The sequence below is a fragment of the Anser brachyrhynchus genome, assembly GCF_964034855.1.
Source record: "Anser brachyrhynchus genome assembly, chromosome: 7".
NCBI classification, from domain to species: Eukaryota; Metazoa; Chordata; class Aves; order Anseriformes; family Anatidae; genus Anser; species Anser brachyrhynchus.
Genome location: NC_137701.1, coordinates 13,168,606 through 13,186,448, shown reverse-complemented (window position 1 = coordinate 13,186,448; position 17,843 = coordinate 13,168,606). Strand labels below are relative to the sequence as shown.

The 17,843-nt window shown below is 46.9% G+C and overlaps 1 protein-coding gene across 1 annotated transcript; it reads right to left on the bottom strand.

Annotated features, from left to right (window-relative positions):
• Positions 1-5,156: 5,156 nt before the first annotated feature.
• Positions 5,157-17,829, bottom strand: POFUT2 (protein O-fucosyltransferase 2). Its single transcript, XM_080600198.1, is given in 12 exon segments — positions 5,157-7,039; positions 7,227-7,350; positions 8,212-8,392; positions 8,923-9,048; positions 10,573-10,639; positions 13,399-13,509; positions 13,855-13,999; positions 15,179-15,429; positions 16,236-16,449; positions 16,452-16,593; positions 16,841-16,909; positions 17,439-17,829. Coding segments are annotated over 12 exon segments (1,923 nt in total). The 5' UTR covers positions 17,778-17,829; the 3' UTR covers positions 5,157-6,885.
• Positions 17,830-17,843: the final 14 nt, after the last annotated feature.

The window sequence follows — 17,843 nt, the reverse complement described above, 5'->3', positions numbered from 1 at the left end:
AAGTTTTTCAGCTCCACCATCTCACAGTCACTGCAGACAAGGCCGCCTAAAGCCTTGGCTTCTCTATTGCGTGGAGAAGGAAGATATCAACGCAGGCCAGGAGCCTCCTGGATTGCATATGCCCTGCTGTGTTGTCCCCCCAGCAGACAATCAGGATGGTCGAAGGCCCCGGTGAGGACCAGTGCCTGCAAACAGGCTCCTATCTGTCTGTAGAAGGCCTCATTTACTTGTTCTCCCTGGTCAAGTGGCCTGCACCCACTCTAATGTCACCTTTCCCTCTCCTCCCTTTCATCCTAAGCCGTAAACTCTCAGCCAGCTCCTCAGCCATTCCAGACAGAGCTCCACACACTCCATCTGCTTGCTCCCATGAAGGGCAACACCCCCTCCTCATCTTGCCAGCGTGTCCTTCCTAAAGAGCCGCTATGCCTCCAGTGCAATGCTAACGCACTGGAATAACAATTTCCTTGAGTGACAGCAAAAAGGGGGGTTGCACCCCTCACAAATCGTAGAATCATAGAATCATGAAGGCTGGAAAAGACCTCCAAGATCATCTGGTCCAACCATCACTCAGCTTGGTGTTGTCTGCCCTCTTGCAGAGGGCGCACTCAATCCCACTGCTCATGTCACCGACAGAGATGTTAAATAATAGCGGTCCCAGTACAGACCCCTCGAGGACACCACTCGTCACTGGTTTCCACCTGGGCATCACAGTTGCTGTTGACCATCCATCCAGTTCCTTATGCCCCGGAAATCCAGACACAGAGGTGTACGGGTCTGGGCACTCAGACGTTGTCACCACAAGTTTGGTGACCCAGCCCCGCAGGCCCCTTCCCACCCACCGCTTGGTGGGCCCACCTCTCAGGCCTGCCCAGGACACCTTGGGGGTGTCCCAGGAGGTGAAGGTGGGGAGGCCAGTGCTGGATTCAGGGCCTGCCTCACCGAGGGGGACGGTCTGCACCAGCCCCATGCCCTTGTGCTCTCCCTTGTGCAGCTGGAGGACAACAGCTGGCGAACGGATGGGTACCTGCGCCAGAGCCTGCCTTACCTGCAGAGCCCGCAGCAGCCCTTGCGACTGGAGGCGGTCAGGTTCATAGGTGAGCCAGAGCCCCGGGGTCCCTCTGTGCCCGAGGGGAGGAGGGCAGGTGGCCCGGCCGGCAGGGCCACTGGGGGGGGAGCCGTGCTGCTGGGAAGGGCTGGCGGGCAGGGTTTGTGACAGACTGTGTGTGCCTAGGGCTCATTGCGAGGCAAGTGGAGGATTGGCACGAGGAGGAGCTCCCCATCATCTACGAAGGTGAGTGAGGGCAGTGGGGTATCGGCGGAGGCTGGTGGGGAGGGGGAAAGACCCTGGGCTGGGAGCTCCAGCCCCTGCCCTGGCGCGGAGGGCTCTGCTGCTTGTGCGGGAGAGGGGCGGTGTGGGCAGAGGGGAGAGAGATTTCAGGGGCTTGTTTGGGGCCAGCCCCCTCCTGCTGGTCTCATTGCCCCCTGCTCCTGCCTGACCACAGGAAGAGCTGGGTGGCGCTGGCCACAGCAGGAACAGTTCTTGGGGTGCCAGCAGACATGGCCTCTGACCTTGCCTCCACTCCTCACTTTCCCAGCCCTTCAAAGCATGATGGATGATGTCAGTAGCTTTGTCTCCAGCCTGGCGACTCAGACCATCACCATACTAAGTGCTGCAGAAGGAAAGCGTCTGTCCAGACTTCAGTGACTAGTGCTGTCATCCTGGCTCCGTAGGACATTGCAGAGGAGGCCCTCTCTCCCAGGAACCAGCAACCTGTGCTGCTGGAGCTGTGTGCAGTGCTGATGGTGTGGTGGTTTTACCGTGCTAGGCAGCTGAACACCACAACCGCTCTCTCACTCCCCCTCCTTAGATGAGGAGGGGAAGAAGTAAAGGAAAGAACAACTCACGGGTTGAGATAAGGATGATTTAATTAAAGGGAAGAAAAAAAAATAATTATTAAGGAAAGATTATTATTAACTAAACAATTTAACTAAACAATTTAACTAAAAAACTAACAATTTAACTAAAGGGGAAAAAAGGAAAGGGAAAAGGGAGGGGGGAAAGGGAAAACTAAACAAAACAAGTAAAGACTATGTGGAAGTGCAGAGGAAAGAAATTACTCTCTACTTCCCACAAATGAGCGATGCTTGACCACATCCTTGAAGCATGGCCTCAACGCACGTAGCTGGTGTTCGGGAGGAGGACAGACATTTTCACAACGAGAGCCCACCCCTCCCTTCTTCCTCCTTTTTCCACCTTTTATTGCTGTGACATCATATGGTATGGAATATCCCTTTGGTTGGTTTAGGTCAGCTGCCCTGGTGATGTTTCTTTTCTCACATCTTTGCCCACCCCTAGGGGGGTTAGAGAGAGTCCTGATGCTGTGCCAGCACCGCTCAGCAGCAGACACAACACCAGTGTGATACCATTGCTGTTTTAGCTACGAGTGCAGAGCACAGCACTGTATGGGCTGCTGCAGGGAAAGTTAACAACCCAGCCCAACCCAGTGCAGATGGCAGGTGGCCTGTTTGCTGGGGCCACCTGAATGTGCATGGAAGACTGGGTGGCTCCTGGCTTCTCCCTGCCTGCAGGGGACCTCCAGCTCTTGGCCCTGCCTCTGCTCTTCACTTGCTTCAAGTGCATGGATACTAACGCACATAGTCTGGACAATGAACAGGAAGAGCTCCATGCCCAGTATGAGTTATGATGTCATAGGAATCTCAGAAGCTTGGTGGGAAAACTTGTGTGACTGGAAGACCAAAATGTAGATCTTTCAGAGAGATAGGAATGCAAGGAGGTGGAGTTGCACGTAAAGTAAGAGACAAATATGACTGTATGGAGGTGACCTATGGAAACCAACCTAAGTTCTATTGAATGCCTTTGGATCACCTCTGTCCCTGGCCAGAACATGGAGCAGATCCTTTGGGGAACTATGCTAAGGTACATGGAAAATAAGGAGGTGATTGGTGACTGCCAACATGGCTTCACTAACAGCAGATTGTGCCTGATGGATCTGGTAGCTTTCTAAGATGGGGTTACAGTATTAATGAATTGGGGAAGAGCAAGTGACATCATCTACCTAGATTTGTGGAAAGCATTTGACACTGTCCCACATGATATCTTTGTCTCTACATGGAAGAGACAAGGATTTCACAGATGGACCACTCAGTGGATAAGGAATTGGCTGGATGGATGCACTTGAAAAGTTGCGGTCAGTGGCTCAATGTCCAGGTGGAGATGAGTAACAAGAGATGTCCCGAAGGTGTCTGTACTGGGACCGCTATTATTTAACATCTCTGTCGGTGACATGAGCAGTGGGATTGAGCGCGCCCTCTGCAAGAGGGCAGACAACACCAAGCTGAGTGGTGCGGTTGACATGCTGGAGGGCAGAGGGGCCATCCAGAGGGCCCTGGGCAGGCCTGAGAGGTGGGCCCATGTGAACCTCATGGAGTTCACCAAGGCCAAGCGCAAGGTCCTGCACCTGGGCCGGGGTGGGCCCAAACATGAATCCAGGCTGAATCCACTGCCCTGGGGGTGTTTAAGGAAAGGTTGGACGTAGTGGTTAAGGACACGGTTTTGTGGGTGATATTGCTGGTAGGGGGATGGTTGGACCAGATGATCTTGGAGGTCTTTTCCACCCTTCATGACTCCATGATTCTATGATTTGTGAGGGGTGCAACCCCCCCTTTTTGCTGACACTCAAGGAAATTGTTATTCCAGTGTGTTAGTGTTGCACTGACAGGCAGCTGATTAAGCAAATGATGAAACAATTGAGTCCTTGCAAGGACAAATAAGGGTATTTATTTGCAGAGATAACTAACTGTTGAACATACCACTCAGTGACTTCATGCAGCTCTGTCAGATGTGTTAGACCAAAAAAAAATTTGAGATCCAAATTAAAGGAGGGGAGACAAGGATCTCCTGATTGGACAGCTTGTGATTCTGTTCCAGATAGTGAACCAAAATTTACAAGCTTGGCACAGCCAGACGAGAAACAAAGCTTAAGACCCTTGTACCCCACTAAGGAATCAGAAATTAGATGAGAAGTATTTTACCCTGAAAATGAGGAAGTGGTGATGAGGCTGCTAATTAAGACTAAGATCACCACTGACAATAACCAACGTGGGGAAGCCCTGCAAATTACTATCTGGGTGATACCATACTTGGCAGTTGAAATGTTGAAAATTCAGGAAAAGATTGTGAGGCCAACCATGAGAAGAGGCCGACCCCCAGCTCCCCACACCTTCCTTTCAGGTAGTTGCAGAGAGCAATGAGGCCTCCCTGAGCCTCCTCTTCTCCAGACTAAACAATCCCAGTTCCCTCAGCCGCTCCTCATAAGACTTGTGTTCCAGGCCCTTCACCAGCTTCGTAGCCCTTCTCTGGACACGTTCCAGGGCCTCGATGTCCTTCTTGTAGTGAGGGGCCCAAAACTGAACACAGTACTTGAGGTGCGGCCTCACCAGAGCAGAGTACAGGGAACGATCACCTCCCTGGTCCTGCTGGCTGCACTATTCCTGATACAAGCCAGGATGCCATGGGCCTTCTTGGCCACCTGGGCACACTGCCGGCTCATGTTCAGGCGAGCATCGATCAACACTCCCAGGTCCTTTACCTCTGCACAGCTTTTGAGCCACTCTGCCCCAAGCCTGTAGCGCTACATGGGGTTGTTGTGGCCAAAGTGCAGGACCCAGCACTTAGCCATGTTGAACCTCACCCCATTGGCCTCTGCCCATCGACCCATCCCGTCCAGGTCCCTCTGCGGGGCCTCCTCTACCCTCCGGCAGATTGACACTTCCCCCAACTTGGTATCGTCTGCAATCTGCCATTATCCAGTGAAAGCCAACAGTTCCCTCTTTCACCTTCTCCACGCTGAAAAAGCTCAGCTCCCTTCTCCTCTCCCCATATGCCAAGTACTCCAGCCACCAACCATTTTAGCACCTTTCCTCTGGACTCCCTCCTTTTTGTCAATAACTCTCTCGTTGGAAGCACTGAGATTTACTAGATGCAGTCTCCCAGTACTGAGAAGGCCAACGCTGGCCACACTTTTGCAAGATTTATCCAAGTTTCTCCTATATTACAGAGTCCAATGCTAAGTAGCCAGATCATGAGACAGTAAAATGCACAGTTAGAAAGCAGTAAGAAGCACGGAGAAGATATATAAAATGCTAGAAAGCTTTTTATTTTTTCCTCAATGAATGGAGGTACTCCTTAGATGTAAGATGTTACCATTGCTTTATATGGCAAACAGGCTAAACGAGAACATTTGACTTGGTGGGCAAAGGCACTGATTTTAGTTGGGTTCCCCACTTTGTCACCAGAGAGACTCAGCTGCAACAAGGAGATAAATAAACAGCTGGTAAGAACAGGATATCTGTTGCTACTACTGTCTGAGAAGTCTTCACAGTTTTCACTGCAGTTGCACAGAAGGAAACAACCTCATTGTCTGGAAGCATCTATGAAACATCCAAAGCACAGTGCAGAAGGGTTATATCTGTGCTCCTGCTCAAGCTAGGGAAAAAGAAAGTGAAGGGTCTACTAACAGGGAGGTAACCTAGTAAAACTGAATTTAGGAAAAACATCTGACTCACCTCTTGAAACCTCTCTCCAGGTCCACTTTTGAAAAAAAGTTTCTCCTGTTTTGCAGAGCCATGTGCATCTGCAGGGCAAAAGACCCACCTGAAGCACAAAATGAAGAATACTTCCTAGCAGTCAAACCTGAATGGCAGGAGACTGCAAAAACTAGAATTTCTACCTAAAAAGCATTACTCAAAAAGGAGCTGCACTTTCCCTCTGGTGTAGCACAGTGCTCTTCCAATGTACTACCAGCCAGCTGTCTCCACTGGAGTGCACTATCACCTGCAAAGTACCTAACTGCTCAGCTTACACACGTTATTTTGTGGCCCAGTGGCCTTTGTTGTTTTTAATTTTCTTCAGTTTGCTCCCTTCTGAAAACTGAAAGCAGAAACTCAGAACATTCATTTGATGAACTACTGGGATGATCTATTTAACCGATACGGAAACTTGAAAGGTCTTTTAGCATGTTCCCTGGCAAAGTATCATGGTCACTTAGCTGAGTGATGCCCAAAAGGTACTGACATTTGCATCAGTCCAACTGAATACACCCTTAAGAGGACAGTACGGAAAAGCTTCCTCTGCGAAGAAAAAGCATAAGAAACAACACTTATTTTACCACCCTCCAAAACCAGTCTTTGTGCCTCTCTCAGCACAGACCCACTGAGACTGCTATGTGAAGCTATGCTTCTCGCAGCATAGCGCTCACACAGAAGTATCACACCCTCTTCTTTTTACTGAGCATTGACTGCATCAGACAATTTGAATATTCACAACTTACTAGTTGAAAAGGGAAGATTTTCCTAAGGAACTGCAGAGTTTATGCACAATCTGCAACTCACACAGTGCAGCTTACAAAAATGAGCTATACTTCTTGCAGAGAGGCAAACACTGAACAAAAACCAATCAGGTAAAGACAGAAATGGAGTATGGACCACAGCTGTGTTACATGTATAGAAGTTAAGCTTTGATCCTCTCCTTCCCTAAGAACTCCGAAGAGAACTTTGACTTGATTCATTACTCAGCTTCAGCACAAAGTTCTGCCTTTCAAATCTTAATTGTAGTGCATGGTATCATCTGTAATCACAGTTATGCTGAGAACTGAATCCCAGGCTGACTTCATTTTCCTTGCTCACATCAGTGTCTGGATAAAAGGATGAATATTGCTTGTGCTTCAAAACGCAGATGTCAAGTAAACACAGAGAAGAGGGGAGAGGACTTTGTTGTAGTTTGGTAAAAGGCATGTATTTCCCTGTAGTCTTTCCTCATTCTCTTGAGCTCACCAGAGTATTAAAGTCCTTGGATTTCTCTATATATCAGTACACAATTTTCCAGTGAGTTGGCTGCTCACAGTTTTTCTCTTTTTCACCGCAAAACCGGTTGTAAGTTGTTTTTGGATCAAATCCCAAGATCTCCCTTTCTTCATGGATCCGGAAGGAAAATGTTGAAACTGAGGTGCCTATAAAATACCTGTGAAAAAATGAGAAAGGGTTTGTGAAGGTGCCTAATTTTTAAAATACACGTAATTGATTTCAGTCCAATTAATTTAAATAAAATTTAAATAAGAGATTTGTAGACAACTATATCTGTGTCAAAAATAATATTCAGGTTTATGACAGTAAAATTTGGCTCCTCAAAGAAAAGGCAAATTCACTACCTTGCATGTGCACAGATCCACTGGTCAATCACAGCCATCCCCCCATCTTTGTAGAGTTCTAGCTCCTTCCAGCTAGGTTCAAACCTCACCATCTCAGGCAGCAGTGTTTTGAGCAATTCAATCTCTGAAGAAGCAAAAACCGAAAATTTGTATCAGAAAGCGCAACTTGCTGCTGTCATAACATTTTAGTCTTTAAAGAAACCCTGGGTGAACAGTTACAAAGCAAGCAAAATGAAAATCTACCTACACACTGTACAATATGCTTGCCAAGCATCACAGTACTGTAGGCAGGGGCTGGAGTCAGTGGGGCAGAAACATGCTGCTGAGGGGGGCAAATCTCACAGGATGAGGAAACCTGCATGAGGTAGAATGGACACAGCTACTAGTCTCACTGTCTGCTCCTACAGGGCAGCTGTATCAAGAGGCCTGTAATAACACCAAACTTAAGATTAGTTCACAGATACAATCCCCTGCAGGGGTATTCTCACATCATGTATTGAAACAGATCCCTAGATACTACTGTAAAGGAGGTGCAAGCACAGGATAAGGCCCAGGGGCAGGCCCACGCTCGGGGGGGTTCTAAGCCTTGGCCACACACAGCCAGGGCTGCCCCAGTCTGATGTTGAGGACAGCCAAGTGGGAAGCTGGGTGTGAAGTTTCAGAAGCCCCTTCCCAGCTGTATGCACAACTCTCTGAAATGCAAAGAAAAAAAGGTGGGATGGAAGAAAGAAGAGGAGGAACAGGCAAAGATGACGTTGCTTTATTCAATTCCCAATCTCCCATTGCAGAGACTGCCAAAGCCCCTATGGGAAATGCCGAACAAACGGTTTGATGCCAACTACTCATGTTGGAAGGAAACAGCTACTTGCCCAATCCTGTTCAATAATGGAGATGTGAACTTCTAATCATTTACAAAAACAAATTGGTAATTACTACACTCATTCTCAAAAAGTTATCAATCCCAAACAGACTATAATTTGCCTACCTTCCTCAACAGCATCAGTGGCTATGAAAACTTTTTCAAGTTTATATGCTTCCAAGAGGCTGCGGATTTTCTTTACTGCTCCTTGCAGCGAAGGCACATCTTCTCTGTGACCCCAGATGAAGTCTTTCCTTCTGAGATGAACCCCAAGGTATGGACCACCTAGAGCTGTGCCCATCTTGACCTAAGAGAGAAAGATCAATACCCTTCAATACTTAAGAGTGCCACTACTCATTCACACTGAAAAGGCCTGGGAATATGGATATATAATGTCTGAATTACTATAAGTAATTCAGTATTCAGCAGTATTTTGGGACACTTATTGCAGCATTTTGACCTTGGGTGGCCTGCATCACACAAGACAAATTATGGTGCAAAATCTTTGAAAGGAAAAATTGCTCTCCTTGACCAAATCCACAACTGGAAGTTTGCAGCTGAACTTTACACCCACAGATGATGCTGAACACAAGAAGAAATCTAAGGATAGTGAAAAGAGGGTAACAGAAATTTGGCACCCAGGCCAGTCAGCCAATTCTCAACAGATTCCAGTAACTCATGTCACACACGGAGAAGAAAAGAGAGTAGGAACATGCATGTCCACCATGCTCTGAGCAGGGAGAGCTAGGTTTGTGCATATCTGTCAATAATCCCTGCAGTGCATGGCAAATAAAAACGACTTATTACATTTGTTATGGGAAACTGTTAGGATTTTACCTTCATCTGTGTCCAGTCCTCATTGTAATGAGTCCTGTCTGCCTCATCTGTGGATTGAAGATACTTGTTTCTAAACTCATCTCCCACTACACGCAGGTGTTTAGCAAACACCATACTTCGACGGGTCTGTTGGAATAAGAGCAGATGCTGAGTCAGAAAAAGGGAGAGCTAAAAATGAATAAATGGAGATAGCTTCACATACACAGAGCGTTCAAGATACTCTTCTAGCATCTTTAAAGAGATCAGCACTGCCTTTCTAATCTCACCCTAAATCCTCTAGCAAAACGTTCATATTAAGGGAGGATGTACATGCTGTCTGCTGCAGAATACTCATGCTGCAGTTCAGGGACCGACTTTTTCCCTCCGTTACTACAAAAAGTAATATGCCAACACAATATGAACCTGCTGAGTAAAGACATCAGGTGCTTTATCCAAGATGTGATGAAGACACTATACCCTGAGGCAGCAGAAATGTGTATAAGCAACCCTTGGTAGTGCAGTTCGCTGGGGAGAACAAACATCTTTAACTCTATACCCATGTCAGACAACTCTAAACTTCATCTTCATGGACTGTGTAATTGCCATGTCATGTTTGGCACCCATGCAGTATGCCAAGCCAGGTTGTTCTTGGGCAGAAAACTCTCCTCTGACAGCAGCTGTTCTGGATGAATACTCATTCTGCAACAGTGTATGTAAAAGAGAACACAGATGAATGTGTGAGCCTCCACTGACACACTTTCTAAAGTGGATGCTTTCTGTATCTGGCTAGTTCGTTAAAGTATTTGTTTCAAATTTGCACGTGTGATGCTGTTGTTCTTTCCAACTACCTACACATTTTGCTTCTGCTCCCTGAATCTAGTGCTGGAGTGCAGCCTTCAAGGCAGGGCCAACTGGGTACCTCCCAGACTAAATTTTTTTGTGATTCTAAGTTTTGGAAAAAAAAAAATCACTGTCAGTATCTTCAAAAATAAACAGAATCACGCAGGGAGTTGAAGTTAAAATACAAGAAAAAAGAATATTTTCCAGAATGTTATAAATATTTTTGAGACAAATTTTAATTGTTGAGGCGATGTTTAAAGTGCCACTGTTAAGAAATGTGTATTATGGATCCATATGGATTTCATTTCTGCTTTTACAGGACTACGTGTCATGCTCAGAAATGATACATGAGTCACATTTCTCTGTTTGGAAAGTCATTATCTATGGAAAATTTGTAATTATTAAACTACTGTTTGGTCCATTTCTGAAAAATATGCCATATATCAAGCAAACAGACAGATATTTATATCTTACAGGACTGAGGTCTATGTAATTTGTTTCTTAATATCATGAGAGTCACTTCCTCTTAGAAATTTTAACCATATCAAGCACCCCAAATGATGTTCTATTTTCCTATGGCTCTAACCTCTAACATAGTCATAAAATTCTACACCTGTAGAAATATTGCCATCAAAGAAAGAGAGAGACAGAGCTATAACAGTATTGAGCACTATCAGTTACATTAATCCACAGCAGCTACACTGCTGAAACATAAGACACAAGTTACTTTCAAGAGAATAAAACCAAGGCAAAACAGAAGCACATACTGGTTACTGAATTTTTATCAAAACTGAATAGAAAATTTAGAGAAGCTAACTGGAGAATACTCACGTTCCAATAATCTTTCCCTCCATAGTGGTCATGAAGAAGGTTTTCAGCTCTGTCTAACATCACTGACCTATTAAAAATTGTAAAACGGAATGTAGTTTCCTGAAGAACAGAATTCATGTTATGATGTTTCTTTATACAGCTGCTAGGATAAAGCACAGACCACGATCTATTTGGAAACAGTGCAATGGGAATGAGTGACAGGGTGCCAATCTACAGCGTATAATGCAAATTGTGACCCAGAGCCTGCTGAGGAGAGAATGCAGTAATGCCACTGTGTATTGCTGCTCTCTTCCTTTAGAAATGTTACTCTTCAATGGGATGTTTAAACACAAACAAGCAATAACGATCCCACACGTAGTCCTCAGAGTAGCAGCTATTGGGGAAGTAAGACTGCCAACAGGGAGTGTGACTTGTAAGATGATGTTTAGCCCAAAAGCACCTGAGGTGTTCCCACCCACGCACAAAAGAGGTGTTTCTATGCGTGGAATAAAATACCCTACAGTAAAACAACGGATCAAAGAACATATAGACAACAGAAAAACATGTTAACAAGCAAGCAGAAATTTTAAACGAAAATTTTTCACTGATATGAAAGCAGCCTATGCTTTTCGCAGTCAATTCATGTACTGGAAACTTAACTGCACTGTCCAAGTTCTAAGAAGCAAAGATGATTTTGAGAGCTTTGAGCTTGGATGCTCAAATATATGGGATCTATATGGGAATATATGGGATGTAGGCTTGGTTTGTGCTCTGAGCACACTGAATATGAGCAAACAGAAAGAAATGATTCTGCAGAAGGGGGTCACAATGTCATTATCTGGATTTTCTTCTACTAAAATGAGAGGAAGCAAATAACTCATTGACTTTAGATTAACACTGTTGCAAATCAGCTAGGCACTTGCACATAAGGCTACAAAAAAATCTGGAAAATAGACTAGACTGTGCTGGTGGAGAAGAAGCACTGCATTTAACAGGAAACTTGGAGGTGAATCAGATTAATAATCTAAATTTATCAGCAGGATTCCTCTAAGTGACTAGACCTGAAGCATGATAATACAGTGTTAGACCCATACAATTGACTGTCTGGCCAAAAGAGCAATATGGGAGATCAGAGAGACTATAGTGCATAGCCACAGTTGACTCCAACTACCCTCAGATAGTCTGGGCAAGTGTCATACAGGGCACAGACTACAGTTTCACATGTTGCCAAAGGCAGTACCATGAACCAACTGTGCAGGGCTCCTGACATAGTCTCGAGCAGCAATAAGACATGGACGTGGACCAAAACCTCACAGTGGAAGAGCTGGTCTGTAACAGTGACCATAATGTACTCATCTTCAACATCCTACAGGATCGACAATGGCTGAAGTAAAGCTACCACAGCTGCATGCAACTTCAAAAAGGGGGCCTATGCAAAAATAAGGAAGTTGCGTCCAAGTGAAGAAAACTGAAAGGCTCACAAATTCCATGAAGAACTTCAGTCTAATGTCAAGTCTTCCTTCCAATACAAAGAAAAAGGAAATTAAAAGCTTAACAAGCATTTAGAGATGACAATGTCTTGACAGAAACAGAGAATGTAATTTTTTTGGAGCCATCTGGTAGGTGGAGTAACTGGAAAAATTCGCATGCCAAAACTACTTTTCACAGAAAACTCATTAAAGGATGTGTCAAACTGAGTGCCCATAGGTCCTGTGCCTACGAGACAGTGAGACAAAGTGAATTAACAAATGGCCAAACCAGGAAGCATTCACCCAACAGTTGTAAAATAACTCGAAGCAACAGTGCCACTAACTCTAGTATCCAACTTCTCGCTTCAACTGCCTCAGTATCAGAGGATTGCAACGTGGCCAATCTGACGTCAATCTTCTAAAAACACATGTTGGTGAGTTCTGGGATGCAACACAGCAGTAAAATTGATGTCAGTACTGGACAACTTAGTAGCAAGTTATTACAAAAAACAGAATTAATGAATGCTTACGTAAAATAAATTGGAGAATATGGACCTCTGAATTAGAGAACACGCACCTGGGACAGGGCAACCTCTGCTCTGCTGAGAACCTTCGTAACATTTCCAATTAATCTGTATCGATGTTATATTTTTGGCTGTACTTGCCCTCATGACAAAACTACACTTCAGTTTACAGTTTGTGTTTCTCCTACGGATTTATTCCCCTGATGTACTCATAGACAGCGATGATTTCCTTTTCCTGTTCTCCCCCGAATCCCAGTAGCTTTTATTTGCTGTAATTTCTTATAGGATCACAACTGACTGAAAATGCTCTGCTACTGGGACAACATAAGCATGCTTCATGTAGGAGCTTCCCTTTCCTGTGATCATTCTAGAGGCATCTCTGCACCTCAGAGGAGAAAGACAAAACATGCTGCTTGCTTTCTATAAACCCAGCTTATACTACAGAGAATGGATATCACATGAGACCAGGCACTGCACCACCTCATGATCTGAGATGAGGACTTGGGAAACACTGATTCTGCTCTGTTCGCTGCCTCTTGACACAGCATCGAAGCATAAAGGAAGAAGAGCTAAACACAGGGTAACAAGTACATTTAGCTACCTGAACAAAGAAGAATTAAGAAGAGCTCAAGGGTATTTCTTCTTAGTTGTTAGCACTGCAACATTTAACATAACATACAGTTATGTGTCTTTTAGAGTGCAAATTCCTTTTGTAATGATTTTAATGGACCACTGTAACTCAGTGATGAAATGCCACAACAGTGGACACAGTCCGTAAGTTCTTGTTCTTCCCACCTGACAATGGGCTTGTGGGCATGCGATACAACAATATATAGTAACAGAAAGCAACTCACTGTGCTGAGGTATTTTTCAAAAGGATGGGAGCCACAATAGAGGCAGATCCTTGGACAGACAAGCAAGACACATTTAGGCCCCGTGTTTCTTCATAACCCCAGAACCATCCCCTGAAACAGAAAAAAAAGGCTTTGTTTCACAGGCTTGTACTTTAAATTAATGCCATACATATAATGAAACAAATCAGCAGTACACCCTAGAAAGGTGATATATAAGGTAAATAAACCCCACAGCTCCTTTATAGTGTTTTTGTATGAAATTATGACTTCCTAAAATTAGATTTCCTAGTAACACTATGACATTTTGATATTAATGGGGTTTTAAAAACAAAATTAACTCCAAGCACCCAGAGATTCACAGACAACACTACAATAACCACACAAGTCTATTCCATTAAAGTGGGCAATTTTTTCATAAATACAAGAAAAAAACCTGAAAAGGCTGCTAGATGTTACCTGTAGTACTCATACTTGTCTTTGGAATACATAAGCTGATCAATGCAAGGCCTCTCATCTATTTTTTCCTCCCATGTTCCTTCTTTCCATCCTTCTGCGTAGCTTTGCAGGACGTAAATCTGTTCAATAAAGGGCCCACCTGACTCTAAGCAGGAGGCAAAAAAAAGTATTTACAAGCATGAAAAAACACATGATAAAAGGTACAAAGTAGCATTATTCATCATTAAAAATATACTGGAAATGCTAACATGACACTAGTCTCTCCCTCACGTTTCCCTATAAAAAAGGAAAGGGGATGTGGCAACCTGTTACTGGTACATAGCTATGTGTGACTTATTGTGCCAGTAGAAATGAATCACCGACAAAGTGTAACTTTAAAAGCTGGTTAAAACACACCTTCTGTAGAACAAAAACAAGTCCTCCTGCCTTTGTTCACATTCCTCCACGTGCTTTCTTTGCGCCTCTGTTTTCTATCACTAGATTATTTTTACTTTTGATTCATGTAAGGTTTGAGTTTGATTCTCTTCATAATCAGATGAAGCACAGAGGTTTTTGATGCCATGGGTAGCTGCTACAGGAAAAGCGCCTCCAGGAGAATGATGCATACGTGCCCCTCTTACCCTTCTTCCTCTACATTTCAGGGTTTCCAAATTATTTGCCCTGAAAGGTGGTGGATAAGGATCCCTTCAGAGAGCTTTGCAGAGGTATGACATTTGGTGGTTTTTATTTCCTTTGCTGAAGACGTTTGTGACACTTGCAGATTTTGGCATTTGGTGGTTAACTATATGTGGCATTAAATCCTAAAGGAAGCAAACTCATTGCTTCCATGCTCTTAGGGAAAGTCTTTCTCCTACAAACCATTTTATACACAAAAAGCAGGGGAAGTGTATTTGGGTATATGTAGCATCGATGCTGAAAAGTCATTTCCCTGAAGATCCTACTTTACAGCTTTTACCGTCCAACCATCTCCAGAAAAAGGTGGCTTCTTTGTATTTCGCAGGCGGCCTCTCTCTCCTTGTAGGGTTGTTACTATGGCCAAAATTATGCAGAACTATCTGACTTTTTATGGGCACCTCTCAAGGGCCCATAGGAAGTCGAGGGAACAAAAGTGCTAAATGGTGAGTCAAGTGATCTGCCAAATAATTAGGTTATTTTTTCCCCAGTGGTTTGTCACTCAGCATGATTCATTACCATTCCTCCTCCTGCCACCTTTAACATATTTTATTTCACACGTATAAGGATAAAAGCACATGTAAGAATAAACCTGTGAAGAAAACACCTTAAATGTTTAGTAAATTGTGGATTGTATTATTCCATACTTTACCTGCAAGGAATTGCTCATATTCAATGACAGGGATGTTCCTATTGAGGCTTGGGATATCAAAAAACTCAGACCAAGGGATTCGAACCTGAAGAATGTCTGGGCTCTGCCAGTGATAAAGACGTCCCCAAGGAGGCAGAACTAACACCCAATTTTCACTTTTCAGCAAAGTCTTTAGAAGTGAAGCGATACGAATATAGACATCTCTGCGAAGGTTGAACCCTTCAGGAGGATTTACGTCATACAAAAGGTATCTGGAGAGAACAAAACAACATCATAACTTCAGGCAATCATGTGGCATGACTAATGGGTGGGAAATTCTTCCTCTTTCATGAGTCTGTGATATTCAGGAGATGGAAGGGAGTGGAAGAAGGAGAAGGCCGAGCAGCATGTGCTGCATGGGCAGAGGGCCCCATGACATGCCCCAGCAGAGCAGGCACGATGCCCCTGTCTGGCTCTCCTCTTGTTGAGGTCCTCCTGACAGTTAGCACAGCAGCTTGTGTCACGGGCCTCTCCTGTGGCAAGGGAGGATTCAGAGAGGACGTGAAGCGAACACCCTGAGTGTCTTGCACACCCTGAGAGCGATGTTGTGTGTGACGAGGGCAATGAAACAACGGACACATCACTCAGACTAATTCCTGAGACTCGAATGCTGACATGGGAGGACCTGTTCAGATGGGACAAGGGAGAAAGGCTGTCACTTGTCACAGGAAAGACAGACAGACAGCTCTTGGGGCCGGCAGCCAGAAGGGCTGACACCCCAGGCAGCATCCAGAGCAGGACAGCTATGACAGCACGATCTTCCAGACACGACGCAAACAAAACCATAGGGTGAAGAAGGCCTTTTATGTGCCCAGGAGCCCATCTCCAAGAGGTGCTGCCAGCTGCTGCAGAGGGGGGACCCAGGGTACCCCCTGGGCACTATCACACCTCTGATAGCTTCACAGGACGAGCAGAGACAGTGAGGGAGGGGGCCCCGACCCAAGGGACAGCTCTGGCTGGGCCAGGGTGGCAGGCACTGCCTCAGAGGGCGGACCGGGGACGACGGACTGCTCCTCACCGGGTGCGTGGCGCAGCAGCAGCGGCGGGCAGCGAGGTGACAGTGTGGCCAGCACGGAGGGCAGCAGGTGGCGGCTGGGCAGCAGTGGGAGGCGGGTGGGCCAGTGCAGCCAGGCCAAGCAGCAGCAGCAACAGGAGGCCGTGGTTGTGCACTGCCATCACTGCGACACGTCCGGGGTGGCCCCTGCAGCAGCCCGGCCCCTTAGGGTGCGGGCAGAGGAGCGACAGCCCCAGCCCCTCAGAAGAGGCCTGCGGTCAGGGGCCGGAGGCTGGCGCCTGTGAGTTGGTTCAGCTTCTCCAGGATCTCCTCCTCCTTCTGGTACATCTGCGGGAGGAGAGCACAGGGGAGAAATTGGCTGCTGAGTAACCAGGGCTGAACAGCAGAGTGGTGGCTCTACAGCTCTACTTGCAGTGCCTCAACACCTGTGTGACAACCAGCACAACTGCACCAATGTAGACCAAAGCTCTGCAGAGCCGTCCATGACGGGCAGGACTTGGGGGTCACTCCCTCACAGGAGATATGAGAAAGGGAAATCCTTTCAGTTTTGTTATGGTGCAAGACCTGACAGCGTTTGGGCACCATGCATCCTCCCCGTGCAAAGGTACCTGTTGCCACTCCGACTTTGTGTTGTGCTGGTAGCCGAGCAAGTGACACAATCCGTGGGCTGCGGTCACCTGTGCAAGAACAAAGGGTAGATGTTACAAATCTAACTCCCAAACCTAAAGAACTTCTTCACGGTGAGGGTGACGGAGCACTGGTACAGGCTGCCCAGGGAGGTTGTGGAGTCTCCTTCTCTGGAGATATTCAAGGCCCGTCTGGACGCCTACCCGGGCAGCCTGCTCTAGGGAACCTGCTTTGGCAGGGGGGTTGGACCCGGTGATCTCTCGAGGTCCCTTCCAACCCCTACAACTCTGTGATCCTGTGAACACTGAACTGAAACCCTGAGGGAGGCGATGGGTTCAGGCAGTCTTCTGTCCTTCTAACGGAGCAGCAGGCACCTGGAAGCACTTGCACGTAGTTTTGTTTCAAATCACGCCCCCCTCCGAGCAAAATGCTATCATTCTCCACCTCAGAAAAACACCACCGCGAGCTGCCGCCGAAGCACGGTGCTCCAGAAGGCCAACGCGAAGGGCTCCCGGCGAGCACCCCCCCGAGGGGCGGCAGGAGGAGGCGGCTGCCCGCACGGCCACGGCCGGGGCTCACCGTCAGGACGCTCTCGAAGTCGCCCCCGTCGCGGCGGCACTGCTGCTCGATGTACTCCACCCCCAGGAAGATGTCCCCCAGGTCGTACTCGTGGCGGCAGCGCGGCCGCGGCAGCTCGCCCGCCGCCACCCGGTGGACGGGGAAGGAGAGCACGTCGGTGGGCTCCGGGCGCTGCCGGTAGGCGCCGTTCAGCCGCCGCATCAGCCCGTTGCCGGCGCACACCAGCGCCACGTCGAAGCGGGAGGCGCCCAGCGCGGCCCGCAGGGCGCACACGGCGCGGCGCAGCGGGGCCCGGCGCACGGCCACGGCGCGCTGCGCGTTGCGGATCACCAGGCTCATGGCGCCCGGGCCCCCGCCGAGCCCCGCCGGCCCCCCCGAGCCTCGCCCCGGCCCTCCCCGGCCCGG